We start from the raw sequence: 25,038 nt of genomic DNA, 5'->3' as shown, positions 1-25,038 counted from the left end.
TTCTCTCTGTTCATTTTTTTTTCTTGCGTTGTCGATTTCATAATCACTTAATTAATCGATGTTTCGATTATGATTCTGTATTATGCCAATTACTAGGAAAAATTGCAAAAGTAGAGCGTACTTATGAGAAGTGTGGTAATTCACGCGGGGGTTTAGTAAAAGAGATTTCAGCATGTGAAAAATGACTTTATAAGGAGATTTATTACTCATTACGAAATAATTTTACCTACTTTCCCTTCTGAAGCAACTGATACAATTTCCCAGTTTAACCTGGACTGTCGTTTGACACTTATTCTTTTCCTTTTCAACAATTCGACTTTACAAGTCCCTGTCACACTATTTAAGTTCCTCAGAATGAAAACAGTTATCAAAACAATCATAAAATCGGTGGCGCCTCAGTAGCATACGCTTCTTGTTTAGACCGGGGTTCGAGCCCGTCACCACCAAATACGGAAAGGTCAGGGAATGACAACCGCATATTCCAGGAGCAATATGGCCTTAGTTGCTAATGCTCCTTAAAACCAAATAACAAACAAACAATAAAATCGGTAAAAACTTTAAGACTCCGTCAAAGATCTCTCTCTCTCTCTCTCTCTCTCTCTCTCTCTCTCTCTCTCAGTTTCAAGAGACAGTCCATACTCTGTAATAAACCAACTTTACCTATTCTTAAACTAGTAACTAACCAATTAAAATGATAGTATACTCGCACGTGGTATAACAATGTCTTAATTCTTAATTATTCGATCCATTTTTTAAAAGTTTAATAAATGAACTATACCCTTCTTTTCTCCTCATTTGTTTCCAATTATTAATATATTACAGTATAATTAAATGAAAATTTCCTATCGCTCGTAAAGGCGACCACTGAGAACAATCAAATTAGAAAGATGAGTAGGAACACCTTTCTTTTACTTTCATTTGGCTGTTGGCTTCTGAAAGATAGCAGTATGAAAAAATACTGCGTTGAGTTGAGTAGTTTAATTTTAAAAATTTGTCAGTAAATTTGTCTTGAGGATACTGCGTGGAAGTTGCGTGTCGTCTGTGCTTGGTTTGCCTATTCTGAAGGATGAAAAAATGCAGTTTCCGGGAGGAAATCATGCAACCATACCCAAGACTAACCTGACCATGGGAAGGGGGAAACTCCTCCTCTCGAGACGACGTTCTTACTCAGTTCTTTTCCAAACTGTGCAAAAGAACATACATTATAATTGCTACTTCTGCGAGGTAAAAAAAACATATGGCAGGAAAGTAGCAGATTATTAAAGATTAGCGTCAGAATAAGATACAAATCTGAAATTATCGCCAATCAGAATAAGTATAATCAGTAAATAATTTACTATTTAACTTCTAATTTGTAAGTTTAAAGGTTTTATTGTCATTACTTACCCTAGTGTTTTCGTTGTAAGAAACTATAACAGCTGTATACCACTGAGTGGTTCCCTCTGCCCGATACACCTCAACTCTATAACCGACAAGAACTGACGGAGTGGTCACTAATATTCGCTGGCCGTCTTGAAATTCGGTCCACTGTTTGATAGCCTTACGTATCTCCGAATAATCCCTACTGGCAGGATGACTTTTTCCGTCAGTTTCCTAGAGAGAGAGAGAAAGAAAAGTCATATTTATTTAAAAATAAACATTGGCACTGAAATTATACTGCAGAGAACGAGTATAAAGAAATCATAGTAATGTCAAATAAATGATAAACCGTTCGTGAAATAATTGAAAAAAGTCAGTGAAACTTGATATCGAAGTACACTATGGCACAAGCAGTACCGTGAGTGAACATAAGCCAATTGCGAAACATGCAAATCAAAATGAGTAGCCAGCTGAGGAATTACAGGTCTCGTTGGACGTGGGGAGGAGAGGAGTTCAGTGAGATTGATAAAGGTTGCGTCTCAAATATGCAAATTACGCGCTTGTTTGAGTGTTCCGTGGCATCCGGAGGTAAATTCGTGTAATTTTCTTTCGAAGCAGTTGACTCCAGGTTTGTCCGCTCCTTAAGTGAGTGTATGTTGGGGGAAGAGAGACTTTTTTTTTCCGTTAAAAATAATTGGAGACCTACTGAAGCTCTAAGAAAATGATGGTCTATAATGTGATTGCTCATTAGTTCGTATCAAACTGAGATTAACAATTGAACGTTTCAGAATACCACCATATATCTGAATCATATTCCCATACAAGAACCAAGCTTCTTGTATGGGAATATGATTTCTTCAATATTTGGTCAGTTGCTTTCTGGAAAATTCAAAAAACGCATAACGTTTAGGTTTTGTCTCTCTGCTGAAAAAATTAGATCGCTTTTTCTCACATTCAGGTTTGCCCTAAGTTAATTTCTCTGTTCATGTGGATAGGTCCGTTAATGATTCCACTTATTTTTTTTATGTTTTAAGGTAATCAAAATGTAAATTTTAGAGTGTTAACTCAAAAACTGCAAAATTTCTAGTTAGAGTTTTTCATATTTATACTCCTCTTGTTTGTGCTTTCTCGAAATGCAAATATATACAGAGTATGTTTTTTTATATGCTGTATATATTTTATATTAAGCATGTTTTCGAATATATACAGAGTATGTTTTTTTATATGCTGTATATATTTTATATTAAGCATGTTTTCGAATATATACTATACAGTTTTTATAATTATTATTATATATTTTCGAATTTTGTTAATTGGTTTTTAACTCATTCTGAAAGTGGGTTACATCCGAAAAAGCAAAGCATGTCTAAAACATGCTACGGTCTAGGACAGCGATGGCTGACCACGGAAAAAAAAAAAAAAAAAAAAAGGGGGGGGGGGGAACAAAAAAAAGGAAAAAAGGACTAAGGTTAGAGTAAGCAATTTCTTTGTTGTTATTATACTTGAGAGATTCTAATGATAACTAAGGTGCTGAATAATACTGCGCACACTAACGCTTACGGTTTTTCACCACCACATAGACCGTAAAATAAATTCGTCTTCAAGTAAAATAAATACTCTTTAAATACATTTTTTAAAACAAGATTTGCGTGCCCATATATTTTCCTATGCGTGCCAATCGCGGCACGCTTTCCACTGATGGTTCGCAATCTCTGGTCCAGGATGTCAACCGCGAATGAAGTAAGCTTCACTGTTCTAACGTGATTTCTTGTAGCATCCACACTTGGCCAAGCGTAATGGCAGAGATGATTTCTGAAGTACCATAGGCACTGTTGTGCCATAAGTAATTTCAAGTCATATGAGGCATGACGAATCAACTTTCTAGGGCTTAAATGGACCCCTCCCTCACTCTTCCACATTTTCTTAAAAGATAGGATGAAAGTCATCTCCTTTCTGTTGATAATCTTTGCCTGCATGAAGAAAGTTCCGCATCCACTCTTAGGGAATCGGTTCTGAAGATGGCGGTTCCCATGTCGTCGGTGATAATTCTGCATTGTAGTCAGGGATTATAATTTGGCATGTAAGTCTTATTCTATGCGTTTGTCATTTTTGTTTTCCGATGACAGCAAAGCTACCACACCATTAATAGAATGGTCATGCGGGGAAGATATAAATAAAAAGTAATTAGTGATGGTACAACTTGTAGAAAATCATTAGTCTTGATCTTTGCCAAGAGGTTTTGTAACGGAACGATAATTCACAGATAAATACACATTTGTATATCTAAGAGTTTGCGTGAAAGTGAAATTAGCTACAAACTGCCTTATTTGCCATCACAGACAGATGGAGGGGAGGGGCACGGGGAACGTCCCACCCCAAATCGGAATTGGAAACGAGATCATATCTTAAAAGTATTTTTGCGCCGGATAGTAAACGAAAGAAAAAGAAGAAGTGCTAGAATTCTTGTGCCTAAAATTTAGCAGGAACTTGAAATACCTTTGAAATCAGGTAAGTGAAGTAGCAGTGAATTATGTAGCAAGTTTCAGGCTGTAATTATATACGTAAATGTGTGAGTAAAAAATTTCAGTTTAAACGATTCGTATTTTTTGACTATAATTTCCTGATCGTTGTGATACAGGCTAAACTATCATAATTGACATGAGAACTTGTGTCCCCCCCTGCCCCAGATAAACATTTCTGGATCCGCTATGCTTGCCAGAGTATATATTTGTAGAATACGTCTACGTTAATTAATTTAAATAGATGGCACCTTTGTTTTGAAACACAATAAACTCCTAATTTACAAACTTTTTGTTGAAGTTCTATATTTACAGAATTTTATTATTATTATTTTTTTTCTTTTGTAAATTGTTGTTACTGCGGTATTTATTTATTTTTTCTAATATAGCACAGAAAATGCATTTAAAATAAATGCCATACAAATTCTGAGACACAGGAACCTCGAAGCCAGAACCGGAAACGGAATAAAAGATATTCGACAATTGCATTATTTTGTTTATCAATGGATGGCACAATCCTGTACTCATAGTTTTGACTGCTGTTTGGGGTGTTTAATTTTGCGTCGAGGCAACTAAGGTCGTGAGGCGCCAGTGTCTCGCAGCTGAAGAAAAATTGCCTATTTTATGGTCAGTCAACAGTTTTGCTAGATGAAATTGATTTTCGACAGGAAAAAAAAAAAAAAAAAAAACCTGGCCTAAGACCAACTAACGCTGTGAAAGTGGTAAAAAATATCTATAGCCCGTCCTAATGAGAAGTTTTATGAATTTCACATTAAACCAGACGGTTAACCGCATAACTATAAATTCTTCCCCCCAGACAGATTTCTGAAGGTCTCTTCCCCCCCCCCCTCGGGTTTCTTAACAACCATATCATCCCAACGATTATTCCTTGGCCTCTCCCCGCCGTAGGTGATGACCTGGAAGTATGGTAGTTTGCCGCTAAATCGAACCCAGAACTTTTCCATATGGTGTCTGAAGACATTGCACTACCACCAGGACAGTACTGTTAATATGACAGTTGTGTATTCGAATAATATAATAGTGTAATAACACAAAATACGAGCTGTAATATTATTACATGTAAACCTTCTGATGTTATGTAGTAGTCCTGGAATGATTTCGCAAAGAGTTTACGCATTACTCAGTGTTTAAATTATATGCACCGGCCAAAGCTGCGATATAACGGAATATAAACAGAAAATTTTTGTTTATTTATTTATTTTTACATAATTATTAAATTAAGAAAGCAACAATTATCTTGTAACAATGCACTATTAATAGGATGATGCATGCTAAAAATTTATGCAAGCATCCTCCCATAACATTATTAAATGTATGGGAAAATCGCCTCCAATTACATTTTCGAACTACTTCTCAATAAGACTATGTTAGTAAATTGGTAGATTTCTTAACCGAATAACGAACAATAGAAAACAGGATCATTCATTGCAAAGGTATTTGTGCTATTACCAGAAGCGTAACTACGAGATTTTTGAACAGACCCCCTTTGCGCTCGTACCTCTCCCGCGATGACGGTACGCAGTTTCGTCACAGGCTCTAACCCGATATTTCTTAACTTTCGAGAGGTAAGGAAAGGCTTTGCATCAACTCTTTATGGGAAAAGAGGGACAGGCAGGCCGAATTACTTAAAATGTTGAGTAACAGCAACCAATCAATCACCGAGCCGATCTACTATCCTATTATTTATACCGGATCATAATTGCAGCAGAGTACAGATCATAAATAACAACCACAAATTAATAAGAAAATTATACAGCAATATCAAAATAAAGTATACTAACGCATGAGCGCTCCGAATAGCAAAATTATGCATTTCAGACAAGTTATAAACTGTCAATGTTGTTTTGTTCTTAGTGTCATACTTACTGATTTTGTGTTACTGCACTGGTGTTTACGGCTCAAGAAAACACTTTTATTATTAGAACACTATTTTTGGCCTTACGGAAAAGGATGCAATGGCAGACCCGACTTGAAAATGACAATGACTGCATTTCGGGATCATTTCCAAAAAGCCATTTGATAAAAACTCTTTCTAAGGATCATGCTACTGCATAGTATGCTTTTCCATTCATAGTGTCAAACGACCTTACTTTGTAGTATGTGAGACTATCAAAAATTAACCACAAGGCCTTAGATGTTCTGTTACTTTCATAACCTACATTTCATACGCAGGTTCATCAACAAGTCGAAACTATTGGTTAGGCATGATCTTATTATATATTGAAGTTCCTATTTTGCATATCCTTTTCTTTTTCACTCTTTCGATCAATGATCTACATTTCTTGACTTTAATTCTTATTTATTTTATTTCTCTGTTATTTAACGAGGAAATTTCACATGCATTGTAATTATACAGTTCACGTGAAATAGAAAAGTGTTTGCAACAGTATCAATAATAATACGTGTTTGTAGAAGAATAAGAGAAATTTACCTCAATATGTTACCTAGAACACTTCTATGATACTCTCCAGAAATTAAAACGAATATAAAATCAACGCAAAATGATTACAGTAATAAATTAAAAAAGTTTAATAAATTTAGCAGAAAGGAAGCGAAGTCGTTTTTGCAAAATTACGTTAAACTTTTTTAATTGTTTTTAATTTATTACTGTAATCATTTTACGTTGATTTTATATTCGTTTTAATTTCTGGAGAGTGTCATACGGAAGTGTTCTATTTACCATATTAAGGTAAATTTCTTTTATTCTTCAATGTAGAATGTATTGAGCATTGTAGCTGTGTTTTATACTATCAATAATAATAAGCGAGATATGAGAAGGAAGTTGGGAACTTAACCTGACAAGAAGGGGGGGATCAAGTAAGCAGATATTGTATGCAATCTGTTAAACGAAGAAAAGGTACAAGGTCATCAATGTTATCAAGGACTTTCTGTGGTCTATCAAAAAAGCCTAGGTTGCGATTATTAACTACTAAAGAGAGCTTGTTCATTGGACTATATTTCATAATATCACAACTGGATGGGTGGATATATATGATTTGCCAATGCTTGGTTGGCTGTAAAGAGATACGGAGTAATTCCGAGAGAGGACTTTAGAGAGAAACTTTAAACTAGCCAAGGTTTTTCTAAGTTTTAAGTTGAAAATAATCACGAGCCGATTTATATAGTTAGAGGACTGATAAGTAGAGGATCCCTGGAAGAGGAATTTGAAGCTCCTCTATCGGATCAACGGGACCGCCCGACCTGATTCTGTTTCTGAAAACATTATCAACAGCCTCAAGAATCTGATTACATACTTGGCACAGTTCTCTCTTAAGATAAATCCAAAAAAAAAAATCTGCACAAATGGTATTTTCCCTCAAATCAAACCCAACGCAACTAAACCTGGAAATCCACGGAACCCCCATCACCCCAGTCATCAAGCACAAAGATCTCGGCGTTATATTCGACCCTAAACTCAGTTTCAAACACCATGTTGCAGACAGTCACAACAAGATCTGCAGAGCAAGATGGCTTGCCAAACAACACCTCCTTTATGTCACAGAGCCTGAGTACACGCTCCAATACATATACCGGTTTCTGCAGCCAGCCGGGTCAGAAATACGGGTCAGAAATCCGGGCGTCAGCAACGAAAACCACACTAAAAACCATTGCATCTGATGAGTACTGGCGTCTTCGGTGGGTCCTCTTCAAGCATAAACTGCCACCACTCATACATACTTCAGATATCACCCAACTTCTAAATTACAGAAAAGTCTCCAAACGGATATTTGCCCTCCGCTTGCTTGTGTCAATTAAAATGATAGCGGGTGAAGTCAATAAGCCAAATTTTTGGCAGATGTGCAACTGGAGGCTCCCCCCCAAAACCCTTAAGAGCCCCCCCCCTCTGCAGTCTGTGGCGTGGAGGCTCAGAATAGGGGATAGATTTCTGCCCATGGAGATGCTCCACAACGTCCAGGAGATAAATGTGGACTACAAAAAGTTCATAGAGGATAAATCGTACAGAGGACGCATCATCAGGGAACAGCTTTCGTCTTCAACCGAATGACTGTCATCGTCCTTTCATGTGTCTTCATTTCACATGTTAATATTAATTTTATATGTAAATATACGTTTTATGTCCTAATATATGTTTTAAGTAATTTTTCTTGTATAAGTTATTTAATGTTAAACCCCTAGCATTGTCGCTGTTGTGGGCATCAGGCAATCATGTAACCAATCACTGCCTGCAATAAAGATATTTAAAGATTAACCTTATAAATTAACTTGGGCAATTTCATGTTTATTAGAGTGAATCTTCCTAAAGCGGTTACAAACAACCAACTCAGTCAATGATTGATATAAGAGCTGTATAAACCAAGTAGAGTAGTACTGTGCATCTGTAATATGGTGACTCACAAACTTTTGTCACCCACTCCCAAACTCTAGTCACACAGAGTTAAAAGATGCTATAGTAGCGCCACACCTAAAGTGATGCCACTGATTCAATGAAGTTTTCCTAATCTCAATGCACACCATTTGGGAAGCAGAAAGTGTTCCTTTTGATGAATTACAATATATATATATATATTTTTTTTTTTAGTTAGTCTAATATAGAAGATATGATTGTTGAATCGGCATGCATTCGATTGAGAAGATGATCTTCTCAAGCAAATGCTGATTATGAAATTATTACACGATCATGGGGGATAAGGAGTTAAAGGAACGGTTAAATGCATTATAGAGAGAGTTTTTTCAAATCACTTCCTGCATCAGTTTTGAAAGTTTGCTCGTGGTGATTCTGGTTAGATAGTTTGAAATAGTCTGATATCATTTGGACTCAAGATCCTGCCAGTATAACTGGAAGGTCACTGACGAAGATATTAAAATGCAGGAGGTCCTAGAGGTCTTTTGTGGAAGAGATCTAATGTAGCATTCTCCCTGGTATTGATATGGCAGATTTGTCTGAGGCGATACCCTGACATGAGAGGAAATAATTTTCTATGATGTCACATCATGCCCCATCACAGCTTCTAGAACATTCCAATCAATGAAAATATGCTGCAATGTGTACTATAGTATCGATTTCCGACAGTGCAATCCATCGATAAGATCATAATCAAACTAGAATAAGTTTAATGCCAGATAATTTAACAGAGTATCGATGTATAACTCCTATGAAAATATACGTAGTAATACGCTCATACATCGAAAAATATCGTGGCAAACATCTCATACCATACGTCGCATGGAATACCAGATGTCAGTGTTTTTCACTAAATTGTTTCCAAGAAGAAATGTTCAAAATACCAATCATGTGCGTTGCCCAATATATCACATGTCATTTACTCGCTTGCACAAGCAACATATCAAGATATAAAATGGTAATAACGACATGTACCTTGGCCATCAGATCCCTCATGCCATTAACTCGTATGCAGTACCAACTGCAATGTTCCCAAAGGAAGAAAAAAGAATCCAAGAATTAATGTCAGGAAATCATGGTTGCCACGACACAGGACCACCACATCCCCATTAATGGGTAAATAGCACCTACTATATCTGGATACTGGCTAGATTTATTCTCCAAAATGTGCTAGCCCAATCATGGTGAGACAACCATGATTGGCACATCAACACACACACTGATTCAACAAAGGCAGGCTGTGGTTCTAAATACAACATATATGACGTACCTACCGGCATGTAAATTGCTTGGAAACAGATTAGACGTCGTCAACAATTTTAGCCCATATACTTATGACCTACTGTATTTGATACCGTCGTTTCAGTAATAACTATTCTTGCCAAATCTAGCTCTGATATTTAAAAGGACAAATTGAGACCGACAACTAATTGTGGCGATTCTGTCATCTGCAAACACCCATATGACTCGCATGTTTCCTTTTTTTTTTTTAATTCGTATTTTTATGACTCGCATGTTTTTTTTTTTAATTCGTATTTTTATGTTTATTACACCACCAGTTTCCACGTGTATATGTATCTTACCTAACATGAATGTATGATTAAATGTACCACCATTAAGGATTTTCCCCTGCTTTGCTACAGTAACAATGTAGCAAAGCAGGGGATGCAATTAATGGAGGAAGCAGCTGTTTCAGTTTGCACAATTTTAGAAAATATGCATAGTATAAACTGATGGCTAAAATATGTCATCAATTTATACTGTGATGATTAGAGTTCTTTTAAATTTATATAGGCAACAAAGGCCATGCGACATCACCACACCCTACTAGTACCGCAACTCTGTACTTTTGTGCACTGAGAAAAACACTGAATATGCCCCCCCCCCCCCCAAATTAAAGAATGCTTCTAGTTTTATTTTTGTGGATTACACCCCTGACTTTGTTGCGCCTAGGAAAGTGCCCGTCTGCATCGCCGTTGTTCCGGCACTGCACTGTGCCAACAAATTGCGCGTTTATATGGTTTGGTTGCTTGTTCTGGATGAAAAAAAAAAAAAAAAAAAACAGTTTCGGGAAATCAGAAACATGCAACCCCTTCCCGAGACCGACTAACTCGGATATAATAATGTTATAAAGTCCATAAATTTCTTCTGTCGAGACAGAATTCGAACCAAGACCTTTTCAATGGTGTGGAATTATCAACTATTATAATCACTGGTATTCCAGAATTTGTAATGGCAGCTACCTGGTTCTAATATTTTTCAACTCATTAGGTATTAAAAAACATACATCATAACACAAGTATAATAGTAACAGTCACACGTTTGAACAGGCTAGATTCGAGCGTACTACCCTAATTTTTATGAAGCAGTATGGTAGGAGCCAATCATGGAAGCAGTCTTTTTTTTTTTTTTAAATGCAATACTAAGTTTAGAATGAATTATTATACATGTAAGATTTTTTAAATCAATATTAGCAAAGAACGAAACAGGAACAATGCACTGCTGTAAAGTCTGATCTAAACTCGCTCGGGAGAATGAATATGTACCCTTGCATTGCTTTGATTGCAACCTGCTTTTGAAGCTATACGAAAATTCAACTTATTTTATGCATCCTTGCAGAGAAGTGCTGTATATTCCGTTAGCAATAGTCCTACACGGGCAATGTTCCATGTCGTGCTTATGGAGATTTTCTTGACACCTATATACACGAGATTACAATCATAATTCCAGAATGCACAGGTCATGATCTGGTTGCGTGTGGTTATTCATCTACATAAAATCGATAGTTAAAGCGGATCAGTCCGTGCGGTCAGTTAACGTTTACTGTGGTTCGAGGAAAATAAAGCGTCAGTGATAAAACCTTTTCATATTTTTTTTTTGTAGTTGTTGGCGCATAGGCTTCTGTGGCCATAATGCACCTCCCAAAGTTTTTGCATTTTACTCTGATCCAAGCCCGAGGCTGGATTCGAACCCGCGACCTTTGGCTTGCCAGGCAGGAACTTTACCCACCTGGCTAGCCCGGTCGGCTTTTTCATATTATCGTGGCACACCAACAAATATTAATTTCAAATTGAGGTAAACTTCTTATTCTTTTACAAATAATTTCAAAATATTAAAATAATTAATTTTTTAACAATTTGAAATATTAAAAATCTGATTAATTTCCAAAGAAATGTAGAATGAATTCTTTGAGCTTATTCCTAATTTAAATATTAATACATTTACGTGAAAATTGATGATGTGTGTTATGATTCGAAAAGCAACCTACCAAATATCACTTTCGATACCGTAAGACATTGTAATTAATTTTCGACGTACGACAACAAGTTTTTTTTTTGTTATGCTTATGATTATTTTTAATCCGGTTTCTCAACTCAAGGTTGTTTTAAGCAACAATTTCCTCACGGTCATTGTGACTTGGCTATCTGCCAGTTCTGCTGTTGAAAACAAGCTATTACTGGTTCCTGTTCATAGAAGACATTTAATTCTGAAGTCACAAGTAAGAGGTTACTATAAATTCCGCTACAGATGACTCATTATATTTTAAAATATAGGGCATTTCTTAAAACATTTTGACATTTTATTGTATACCAAGGTCAATTACATACAGACTAATCATTTTTGACATTTTTCATCACTTCGGCTTTAAGTGTACATATACTGTAATCAAAAAGTAATAAATAAATAGAACAATAAAAGGTGCACAGTAACGCATACTGATCGAGATTATTAAAGTTTATCTTAATCATCCAGACAAGAAAATGTAGAGGTGAACCATACAGAAGTATGTAATAGTATACCAATCCTGGGGTAAAGTACATGGACACTGGCGCGCACATTGCCAGATTAAGCCCGTAAAGCTGAAAAAAAAAAAAAAAAAACATGCACAACTCACTGTTAAACTGTGCAGTGGTTTATCTGCTGCAATAAAACAGTTACTGTACAGTGAAGTTGCAAATTCCTCTGACCGCAATAAAGGGAGGAGCGGCTACTTGTTCCATTCACAGATCTTGTCAATACTGACAGATGTGTAAAAAATAACGTAAAATATTATAAAAGTGGTTTTGAAAATCAGAAATGAAGATAAACACACACAAGTCTGACTTGTGAATAAACGATGAACAGACACAATTTAGCCCTTGTGTCGTTAAATTCAATAACAACAACACACAGTCTGAATGCTGCTTTTACTGTTATTATTATTCCAGCAAATGTTGCTTTCACATCTTTATTTATAGTATCTTACAAAAGTAGTGGTTTATATGATTTTAAGTTGCACAAAGATCTCATTAATTGCTTATTACATATATTATATTATTATAGCGCACTTATAACAGAGTATTTGTTCTTAACGTAGTACTACATTTCATAAAATGTTATTTCTTATTAATTAATGTTATTTGTTCATATTTACCGCATTTTAGCGCAGGTAGATTAGACGGTTAGTGAGCTCCTCAAGACATCAATTCCACGAAGGAAAACATTTCTTCGTTAACGTATATTAAATTTATTTATCGTAACCACAAGTATTGTCATTCTTTTATCATTTCAAGTGCATAGCATAAAATTCCTTAACACAGTTAGCAAAAATATTAGGTGGCGCATCAATGAGGGAAGAGAGGGGATTCCCTTTAAAAGCCTGACATTAAAAATTTTAAGGGATTTTTTTTAGCTTTTTAATAGAAAAGTAATAGAATTCTTAAATATAGTATGTGTTCTGCAAGTTTTTTTTTTTTTTTTATTCGATTTATCTTGGACTGCGGATGGCTTTTGAATTGGCCCGTAGATGGAAACGCGAATTTCTAATATAATGTGGCAAAACCAGACTGCTCGACCACCTCCGACAGGAATGGCAGGATCGGTGGACAGAATCCACTAAAGGGGAAATCACCAAGAAGTTCCCCCCGAGCGTAAACAGTCTTTCCAAAAACCCCTGAGTTGGTTCCAACCGGGGCTCCACGTCACCTTTCTGCTCACAGGGCACGGGCCATTTAATGCAAAACTATCTAGCTTCCGAATCACTGAGGATCCCCGTTGCCTCTGTGGCCGCGAGGAGACATGGTAACATCTCGTGTATGACTGCGACCACTATGAGGACCTGCGATGCATGCTCACCACTGCTATCACCTACTTCCCGCAAAACATGGAACAGCATCTTCTCGACTCGGAACATGAATACAAAGCCCTTACCATCTTTGCACAGAAACTCTTTGCTAGAAGGCGAGCACTTATAGCAAACCACCATGCACAGCACCCGGAAGCTGATGATGAATCTCAAAACTAGGACTGGAGAAAACCGGAATACACAAGAAAACTGTACCAAATAACCCACAACCACGAACATGACCATTATTTAGCCTTGTTCACGAGGGAACTGACACCAGGAAGACCTACGTCTGAATCAGAGACAAACTGACACAGGACTTGACATGAACTGGATACAAATTATTCGCACTGGACCACTAGCTGGATGACTAAACCAAGTGACCAACGCACGAACTAAGAAAAAATGAACCAAGGCTGCATCCTCATAACATGCACAATAGGCGACCTGAACAGGTTACATGACCAACCATAGGACGAGACTGCTCAAGTATGACCTTGCGACTAGGATTTGACTCCTACATTGAAAAAGATCACCAAAGAAGGTTCAGATCGCTTGGACTCTCGCGTGCTCTCAACTGTCAATGCCTGATGGCGATCTGTACCGGGCTCCCTTGCCTGGTACCCTTTACTCCCTTTCCCCTGGTGGAGAGGAGAAGACAGTCTTGTCTCCTCTCCTCCCCTGCCAACCCTTATTCTTCTCCTGATGGGGCACGGGCCTGCCTCACTGAAAATCCTGGGGTCGCCTTCTCTATCGTCCCTATACTTCTGTCTTTCCCCCAGCCTTCAGTATCCCCCCTGCTCTGCCTAATACGCTGGCGTATTAGGCAGAGTAGGGGGGGATACAAACACAAACTGCAAAAACTTAACTTCGTCCAAATTAAACCACATAAACCTCAATTGGCTTTTCTAATTCCAGCGCTCACCCCTACCGAGGTGGTTTTTTTTTTTTTTTAGGCCCTAGTCACTGAAATCTCAGGAAACTAGGTGGCAGGGCCTGCCAGAGTAAAATTTCATTATGTGTACCTGGTCTGTCTCCACGAGGCCAAGTGTGGGCAACGTTGGGCCTCAGTAGGGGTCCAGCGGCTAAACGGCCAGATGACCAACGCTACACAACACTACACATATACAAAACCCACACACACTTTTAAATCTCTGGCCTTCCCAGTGAACTGGTACACCTACGCTGAAAGCAACGCAAAGATGGGGGAAACCCCTGGTGCCGTTAGACATCAATACACTTTACACTTATAATATGTGGCAAGTCGGAAAAAGGATCGCCATCACTGCCTTCGAAAATAAAGAAATTTAGCTATCCAAGAGACTTCACAATTCTCTGTTCCTACCTCCTTTAATCGTCATGAGTTAGATGTTGCGAGAAAGTCCTACATCATCAAAATTGTACATGGATTTAGCCTTGTATTTGGAATCTACGTATAAAGATAAATCATATACAGTATTATTCAAAAAGTCATAACCAGAAATCGTATTTATAATATTAACCAAAAATATGAGTTAATTTTCAAATACGAAATTAACTGATTTTGTAAATCAGGACAGAAGACGCACTACAATAAACAGTAGCATAATGGATAGAACAGTTTCATACTTGGTTTCGTTACTCCCGTATGCAATCAAATCTAGGGGTGCTGTTTTTTTTTTTTTCTTCTTCGTCCTATTTTTCTGCTGATGGTGAAACATCTCACTTTCTTGCATTATTTGCCGCCACTACTACTACTAATTTTTGATTCTTTTGAACAGAAAAAAACTGAACCAAGTTATATAAAAGAGATATAAATATAAAAATCATTCGCTGAGAAGAAAATTTACATATTAAATAAACCACTGAATGTTATACTGGAACCTATTACTCATATCTTTAATTCTGTAATAAAATAATTTTCAAAATTTGACTTTATTCCTGACTTTTCTTCTTTTCTTGATTAAAAGAATTTTAAATGATTCTTTATTCGTGATGTATATCGTAAACGTTTTGTTATTCCATTTTGTGTATCAGCTTCAACCGCAATTGCTGATGATATATCTTTGCCGAAATCAATATTTGTATATAAAATAAACTTCACTTCTGGAATCTTCAGATCGCATTTAGAATTATAACACAGCAGCCAGACTGCGTTGTGTGTCTTAGTGTTTTGAGGGGAGCTGCCGTCAAAGATTGACATAAATTGTCTGTGAACAAAACTGAGGTAACGGGTGTGCAGAAGTGCAAATGCAAAAGTAAATGGTGGCGAGATAATAAATAGGAAATGTAATGAATTAATGGATAATACAAAGAATAATAATAAACATATAAAGAGGTATAATAAAACGGTCTTCTCATCATCATTTATTCCCTCCCCCAACAAAGGGACAGTCATTACACCTAACTGGTAACCAAAACGAACGTTCGCCTCAGTCGACGAAGCTATCCTCACGTATCACCATGTCACTCGATTCACCCTATATATATCTTCAGAATATTGATCGTATCGATCTCTCTGCCTAGCGCGTGCACAAACACAGAGTAAATTTAGGAAATAATATTGTGGCCATTCAATTTTCCTACTTTGTTTGCATAAGAATTACTGGCAAATATCAATGGAAGCATTTTACTACTGAATTATGCAACAATATGTTTGGTTTTTTTATATTTATTTCTTATTATTTTTTATAGCAATTTCAAACATGAAAGGCATTGCAAATTATGACCTTAGTACCATGTATGGGGGTGAAGGTAGAAACAAAAGATACTTGACATTGTGACTTTAAGGAAATATAAAAGAAGGAAGACTTGTAAATAACAAAAGGAATAAATGAGGAAGAAGAAAAGTAAGGTCAACGTTGGGGTTGAACTGTAATTAGATGTCGACTAGTTGATGCATGTGTTTGGACTGGTTTAGAATAAACAGGTGGATGTTAATTCACAAAACACAAGAAAATAGTAAACAATGATAAGTTCTATATAAGAGATATGTAACTGAACTTGACGGCTGCATGACAGGACATGGAGTAAGCTTCAGAATAAGGGATCGTTAATTAATCCAACTGCCATCTTTTAGTCTAGGCATGTAAGAGAATCTGAGGATTCATTACTCCAATGTAAGAATAATATTCAGCGAGGAGTAAACGTGGGTTTTTTTTTTTTTTTTTTTTCATTATACGGTAGAACGTCCATTATCCTAACCATTCTCCCCCCCCCCCACAAATTACAGTACTGTACGGTATCTACTTTTAGTGCACTGGTTGTTATGCTTAAATATTACTCCTGCTGCTTAATGCGTTCGTTTACGATTATTTGAAGATATATGCAGTATAGCCTATAAATAGTCTTAATTTGTTATTACAGGAGTTCACATGTGTAAGATTTGAATGAAGACATAGGTAAGATTGTAACTTTATTTCAAAGGATTCCCGGGTTTTCCGAGTGTGGGCAAGGTGATGCAGAAGCATGGTTAAACAACGATGCTGGTGATCCCGGTTATCATATTTTAACCGAAGAAATTGTTGCATTAGTCCAGGATGAAGAACGTGCTGACTATATAACCAAGGTGATTCTGAAGAGGATGCGTAGAGCTGGCACACTCACGCTGTGGCCTTCACTGCACTATAAACTGCAATGGCATGGTGTGAGCAACAGTCTGAATGCAGTTCTGTACAGATACTGCTATTAAAGAGGATGAGAGACCTTGCCGCGAAAAAAATTAATCTCGCATGGTTCAAAGAAAAATTCAAGGTTACATATTGTAAAAAATAAACCTTCCCAAGATTCATTATATTCTTACTTGTTTTTTTATTTCTGTTTATGTAAAAAAAGTTTAATTTTTAGTTGAAACCATGTAAAGCAATTAAATAAGTTCAAAATAAATATAACATACATTGTTTCTTCAAAACGTTTTGGTTATTATTTACAACCATATTCTAAATCAATTATTTTTTGATAATACTTCATATTTCAAAATACAGTAGTAATAACCTTGCGTACAATCATTTAATTGTAGGCCTAATTACATTTTGTAATTAGGTATTCAAACTGAATATTCTCATGTATGTTTGATTATCTAAACTTTTGATTAACCGAACGAACCTTGGTCCCAGTTAGTTTGGATAATCGACGTTCTACTGTATTTTCATTTGAAGTCAGTTTAGAAATCAAGCTTATCCCCAGTAAGGATATGTGTTCTCGTCTAGAAATCGGAGTGTTGTTGAGGATAAGCATGGTATAAATCCCCTCCCCCTTTTTTCGAGAAAAACCAGACTAGAGTTTAGAACTGAATTAATTAAGCTTTCTTTCCCCTCCTCAACAGGAGAAATACCGGAAAAATAGAATTATTTATGGAACTAGTGGTAGATATTGTAGATATTCAATGTGTGACTGTGCAGAGCAAGGTTCATCGAACAGAAAAAGAGTCAATTGAAAGAAGAGAACCTTGGGAAACTAGCTACGGTTAAGAAATCAGAAAACAACAATTTCTCATTACACGCAGCAAGTAGCAAGCCAGAAAACTGGCTACCCATTTGTTAAAAACAGACGACGCTGAAGCGTTCTAAGAAGAGCATTATGCCAAACACGACTGCAAGCCTTAAAAAAGGTCAATAGCAACTGATGGAGAATTCCACAGAAGAATTTTCTTCAAACCCTTCTAAGGAATTCGCGGGAAGATGAGTAACACAAGCCAAGATATTACCAGTGGATCGATACTAAAGAATCCATGCTGGCAAACGTTAATCAGATGGAAGAGTATGGTATTATCCCAATTATCACTCTCCGAATCCGCCCTTGAAAATATAAATTGTTATTTAGGAAAATTAAATAAAAAATTACAGTAGAAAAAAAAAAAAACCATGTTTTCCTTTATTTCCTTAATCTTTGCGGAAAAATGTAAAATTAAAAATAGCGCAGAAAACTTAGGCAAAGTAACGGAATAGTAATCCAATTCTACAGTTTTCAATTTGCAAACGCCTCATGATCATCAGCGATGTGAGAAACTAGTGATATAAACGAGTAATGGTCTAAACTTCTTTAATGTAGAAAAGTCAGTTTTAGGACAACAAGGATAATTTTTATTTTTGGTATTTGAATTTGGCTTGAGTAAAGTTAGAAACATTCTCTCGTAAAACTTGAAAATTACACTTTCATACACCTAATGAGTACATTAGCTAGAAATATTCACCACTCCACTCGTTTAATAACTTTTAATTTCTGCGGAAGATGACCCACGTTGTGGAATCACAGCAATAATAATCTTCTCTTTCAGAAACGTTACCAATTTTCGCACAATTCCCCTCCGACATTTCAAAAGTTTAAAATTTTTTTATTACACTAAATAAACCCTTTTCAAGGGGTAGAAGGAAATACAATTATAGTTAAAGTTATTAAATTAGGCCTGATCTGTAATGGAGGAGAAATAACCTGCTGTCATTATGGTGCGGTACTTATAAGGGATGGGATCACAGTAACGAAAACTTGTCTAACCAGAAGCGGAAGGGTTACACAACGCACTAAGGAACTGCTATATGTTTTACTTCAGTCCATTAAAGCCTTCATGCTCTGGTTCGCTGATATATTCAGGTACTCGCTCATTCAGGTGCAGTGCAAGTTCCTGTTGCCAAGCCTTTTTTTTTTTTCTTGGCAGGGTTTCCTTAGTGAAATAAGCTCTATAATGATAATGCTTGAATTATGAAGGTAGTCTTTTCATTTCTCAGGTATGTATGATCGATAAAAACTTGTGCTAATATACAAGTATCAGAAATAGCAGGGGGAGACAAATTTTAGACTTAAAACAGTTATCTCTAAATAATAGAAGTCTGTCTGGTACCATCATACTAAGTGTAAATAGTACATTATAAAATAAACTTTATGTTATGCTTGCGATACAAACTAAATTCGATATTCTTCTATAACTAATAAACTCAATAATGAATTAAAGTATCAGAGAAAATTCATTTGAACTAGTTAAAATAGCCAATCGTTTAAATTTATGTACGTCAAGAGAAAGTACAAATTACACTTGTACTTTGCGAAATAAATCATGTAAACCAAATTTTCTCATTCTTTTTGTTATGTTCCTCCAATTAAACGAATATCATTTGTGCCCGTACCATTATTTATAGATACTGTAACCATATTTTTTTTTTTTTTTTTTTATAGAAGTACGAAAATAATTTCATAAATTTGAATTCCTAAAAGCACATTTAAAGACTTGTATACAATATGTATACAAGGGGCCTTTAAATGAAAAGTTCCTGTCCTGAGTATGAAAGGGTTAATGGTATAGTGTTAAGAATTTCTGTACTTAAAGAATAACACTTCAAACAGTAACTACCAAGTCTCATTTTTAATTTTAATTAATTTTTTTTTTTAATCCTGAAGTCAACAAAGTTGTGTGAATGACAAAAAACGGACAAAATCAGTGTCACCGTTCGCATTAATCCAATATTTGGAAAAAGAAAAAGGGCCTAACGCCAAAGGCAATTCACGAGGATATAGTTAAAACACTGGAGGACGATGCCTCTTTCCATTCCACGGTTAAGAAGTGGGCAGCAGAATTTAAGCGAGGGAGTCAGTGAACAAAAGAAAGAATCTTTTCCTTTTTAGGATCTCCACAACCTGGAAGATGACCCATGTTGTGGAAGACCTGCAACGTCCATACTCCAGAAGTTGCAAGTTTTCCACAGTGTGTGTAATGCTCTTATGATGAGTGATCGTTCAGAACATCGCCAGCGTCTGGACATCTCATCTAAACGTGTGTACCACATAATAACAGAGGTTATCACTATGAAAAAGGTATCGGCACGATGCGTCCCGCAGTTGTTGACAGCAGGTCAAAAACACGCAAGAGTTGTCATGTCATGTCAAGTGAATATTTCATCGTTTTATAGCAGATGCAGCAAAATTTTCTTGCAAGGTTTGTGACCATGGACTTATCAGCCGGAGACAAAGGAGCGGTCTAAACAGCGGAAACGCAGCTTTTCTCCACCTCCAAAGAAAGCCAAGTCAATTCCTTCTCGTGGCAAGGTGTTGGCATCGGTTTTTTGGGATGCTGATGGAGCGCTGCTAGTCGTTAACTTCAGAAAGGCCAGGCAGTCACAAACGCATATTATGCAAACCTTGTGAGGTATTTGCGTGAAAACATCAAAGACAAATGGCAAGGAAAACTCAGCAAAGAAGTCTTGTTCCACCAGGTCAACACATTTGCTCATAAGTCTGTCATTCCCATGGCTGCATTGCATGCGTGTGACTATGAAATCTTGGACCATTCCTCATGTTTCACCAGATCTAGCACCAAAAGACTTTCATCTATTTGCTAATTCGAAAAAATGACCTGCTGGCATTAATTTTCCCACCAACAGTGACATCATTGCTGCAGTGAATGCACTCCTGAAGGCCCTTACATATATCTTAGCATCAAAATTTAATTTCCTTCTCTTGTGACATTTTTTCCAATGTCAGTTACGGGGTAGATAGACATTTAGACATTTATTAAACGTGTTAGACATTTTTTCCACACCAGCCCTCTGGTGTAGACCGGGAATCGGTTATGTATCTCGTTTTATTGCTCTTTTAACAAGCTTTAATTAGATATGTAATATGCCTATTACAAAAAAATTATCTAAGTCAGGTAAATTACCTTCTGAACCTAAATTACCAAAAGCTAACTGCTCATTTCTGAAATCTGAAAAAAAAAAAAAAGAAAAAAAAAAAAGTTGGAACCACTAGCCTTTCATCTACGTCAGCAGTTCCCAACCTTTTTTGACTCGCGAACCTCGTCTTCGCGTCAAAATTCCATATAATATATGGAATTCCATTGATAATATACTAGGGGATTCCGCACTCTGATCGCCAACCCCATCCAATATCAAAGTGTCTTAATCTGCTTGGCATCATTGAAAAAATCTGAAAAAAGGTGAAACATTTTTTCACTCCTTGGATTTTACAGATGAAACAGGCATTGATTCATCTATAAAATCAACGACATGACTTGGGGGAGACACTGCAAATATTACTGCAAAAACTGAAGAAATATAGTTTATCTTTAAAGCTAAAAATGAAAGATGCTTGAGATTATTGTAGTTTCATCTGAAATGTTAAGCTCACTTTTGTACGAGTATCACGGCTATGTAGAAACAAAATAGTTAAAGTAAAAGATGGGGAGGGGAACGCATGATGATTGTGATCCATAAGGACGAAGAACACAATTTTTGCCTTATATACATCTTTGTTTATATTGAATACTCCTTGATCAATCCTCTCAGCATATTACATGACACAACCCGTTACACACATAAATACTAATAATATTACAATTATAACTTTTTAACAATTTTTTTTCTGGATGAAAATCTATTACTATCTAAAAAGAAACATAGGCAACGGGTTATTGATACCAGTCTAGTGAACTAAATTACAATAAAATTTATTCGTTAAGATAGAAATAACTTTTTCTGTATCGAGCTAATATGAATTTACCGGAAAGCAATCTGCATATTTTACATAAAGGACGGATTTTTCTTGAAGTTCTGTACATTAATTTTATGTACAACACAATAGAACGAATATCTAAAAAAGGAAGTCTACTCGACTAACAGAAACTTCCATACATAATGACTAATTAGCAGAAACTCTTATGAAATGGCATTTGTTGTTCTTGAAAAATTACTCGTGAAATCTAGAGCAATTGGCCATTCTCTAATATGACACAAAGATGTCCTTATAAAAACTAGGGAGATATATGAATACCATTTATTACAAAATAAGCATTTGTGTTTGAATGAGAAAATTTTAGTTACTACGAAACAACATTCGTGTAGTTCAATCGGTAAATACAGTATCCAACGGAATGCACAAAATATACTACATAAGACAAGCACACAATGCCGTCTTTCACTTCGGTCAAGGTCGGCATTAGGATAAAGAAAAACAAAAAACCAGTTGGGCTAGAGAACTGCTTCAAGCAGATCTCGTAAGACTCCGCCCCGTCTCCTGAAGCTGCTGTCACATTTCTTCAGCAAGCTGGCAATGCTTCCAGCAATGACGGAGGCAAGTAGGACGGCTTCCAGACGGGGGGAAGGAACCCGAAGGCGGAGCAACTCATCTTACGTATGTTCACTTAATTTAAACCTGTGAATGTGTTTAATCAATAAACGGAGGAGGAAGCAAGAAAGAAAGGGCATCTGTGTGTGTGTGTGTGTGTGTGTGTACGCGCGCGCGCGCGCACGCACATAGTGCGGACGTTTATACTTTCGTTGCCTCATTTCTTTACGGCAAAAGGATAATAAATAATTAAAGGAATATTGTACAATAACAGGGGTGGAGAAACATTTGTAGGAAGTAGTGGCCAATCTGAAACCAAGACTCAGGCGTTGTTCCATATTTAGGTAATAGATTGTTAATCGCTTTGACATTACTTTGAAGCTTTGACTTAATACAGTAATTCTATAATTTTAATACAGTAATAATTTATTTAATTCCAGGTTTTTAACTAAATGCTCAACAAAAGTAATACTATAAAATGAGATCAATCCTAATAAATCAGGTTTTTGTTTACTTCAACTGCCCAAGCCACATGCATTTGTTCAGTCTCATTAACACATTCGGCCGCAACATTTTTTTTTCCTTTTCTGCTAACAACTATCATTACAAGAAAAAAATAAAAAAGTGTAGATAGGGTTGCCACTTTTCAAAAGTGAAAAAACGAAAAAAAAACAAAAAAAAACGTAAATTCCAATGTAACATTTGCGCTTTTATTTTATACTGTACTGTTTATTATTATAAATACGTAACATAATAAACTTGCACTATACGTACAGCTGTATTATATTACAGAAATATTATAGCAGACTAAAAAAATATATAAAGGAACATTTGTTTGCCTTTACAGCAGCTATAAATTTTGGCTGCATTCTAACGAAGTCTAAGTTCGGAACAATTTTTATTAGAATGAATTTGTAATTTGTATTCCGCTTTTTCGAATTCTACATTTACTGTTTCGTTTATCGGTCCACAAATTTTTCATAATTGAAAATATCCTTTCCTCGCTGGCATTGTCTAACAACACATACTCTACAATCTTTAGTAGGTTACGAGTCTGTCTTTAAAAGAAAAAAAAAAAAACAAAAAAAACCTCAACCCACATTTTATGAACAAGCAAATTAAGGCTGATTAAATTCTGCCTAAAGCTGATTACAGTACTGTCGCTTGTTGCCGGGAGCACTGGAGGACTATACCAAGAGCTTCTGAACGACAACGGCAATATCGACAGTCAGGACTCTGCTGGCATATTTATCGTCCAAAGTTTCGTTACAGAGAGAATACAAAATGTGATCAAAACGGGACAATTTGAATATATTCTGGATTTTACAGGAACGAAGTTTAAAAACCGGAATGATCACTCTAATAGCGGAACGGGAGGAATGTGTAGGATGATAAAGCGCAGCCCAAACAGAACAGTTTGCTCTTAACGTATGTTCCCTGGCAGCATGCCGTGATGGAAATATTGTATGGTACCTTTACGTACAATAAAGATCAATTAATAACATTTCATATTTGATATGAATATCCCCTGATTTTTTGATTCAAACAATGTATACAAACCAGCCTACACTGTTTGAATCCCTTGGTACTGTCTCTTACATAGTAAATTCACTTCCGGGGGTGGGGGGGGGGAGAAATCGAGAGAGACAGAGACTTTCTTACTACATAGAAAAATAAATTGTATACAAGTAGCAAACTGTATATTACGAGAGGCCACCACAACATAGTGGCCAGGAGTTGGCGACATTGTTCGAGCTTAGATCCCCATACGGCCGAAGGTCCTTTGACACACAAAACGTGTACAGGTCGTCCTACTATTAGCTGAAATTATCGGCAGAACACTAAAATATTTCAGATGGCGAGGGAAAGGGTGTTTCTGCTTGCTACTCGAGGAAGCACCACTCAGAACTAAAACACATTGGGGAAACACGTGGAGAAACCCAGATGAGGTGAAACCTTTTCTGGAAAACGAATCAAACAATTTTCGAACTTTTGAAGTATGCATATCATGTAATTATGATTTTATTTTGTTTTTTTTCTGACCATTTTAATTCAAATCAGCTTTAGAGAATAACGATTTAATGCAATACTCGATTTTAATGAAAGAAGCATAATTTTTAGAAATATTTTCTGTCCAGAGGCGAATTTAGGTAGGTGTGTGGTGTAGTGGTCACTTTGAATCTCATAATATAAGGGTTTCCCCGGAAATTACTGTATTTAAGATACAATTTCAAGACCCAGGACTCCTGACATTAAGACATCACTTGCAACGTATTTAAAAGTTAATTAGTTTGCTAAAAACATGTCCATTATGTTTTTTTGCAAGTTTATATAGCCGCATTTTTACACCATGAAAAAAACTTCAGTTTAGGGCCCCAAAAGTGTTAAATCCGTTACTGTAGTCGTCACATGTGAAATGGTTTCGATTATGCAGCCCTCATTACACCATAGGAAAAAAAAATTATCTGAGAATTTTTTTTTAATATCATTAAAAAAAAATTATAATTTTTTACTGATATTTAACCTAGTAAAAATAGCTTTATTGGCGAATTAATATATTCGAAGTCAACTGATATAAAATATAGTTAAACATCGCAAGTCTGAAATCCTAGTGACCTTTCCAGAATTTAAAAAATTTTACT

The 25,038-nt window shown here is 36.1% G+C and overlaps 1 protein-coding gene across 6 annotated transcripts in view; it reads right to left on the bottom strand.

Annotated features, from left to right (window-relative positions):
- Nucleotides 1-25,038, bottom strand: part of LOC150078358 (uncharacterized) — an 821,930-nt gene that overhangs the window by 483,660 nt on the left and 313,232 nt on the right. For all 6 annotated transcript variants that reach the window (XM_090384968.1, XM_090384969.1, XM_090384970.1 and 3 more), the window contains one exon: nucleotides 1,387-1,593. In XM_090384968.1, coding sequence (XP_090241094.1) covers nucleotides 1,387-1,593 — 207 coding nt within the window. The remainder of the gene's footprint in view (nucleotides 1-1,386; nucleotides 1,594-25,038) is intronic.

The sequence above is a fragment of the Mastigoproctus giganteus genome, chromosome 11, assembly GCF_048544385.1.
Source record: "Mastigoproctus giganteus isolate SK-2022 chromosome 11, ASM4854438v1, whole genome shotgun sequence".
Classification (NCBI taxonomy): domain Eukaryota; kingdom Metazoa; phylum Arthropoda; class Arachnida; order Uropygi; family Thelyphonidae; genus Mastigoproctus; species Mastigoproctus giganteus.
Note: the sequence above shows the minus strand (reverse complement) of the source record. Positions and strands in the feature narration are given on the sequence as shown.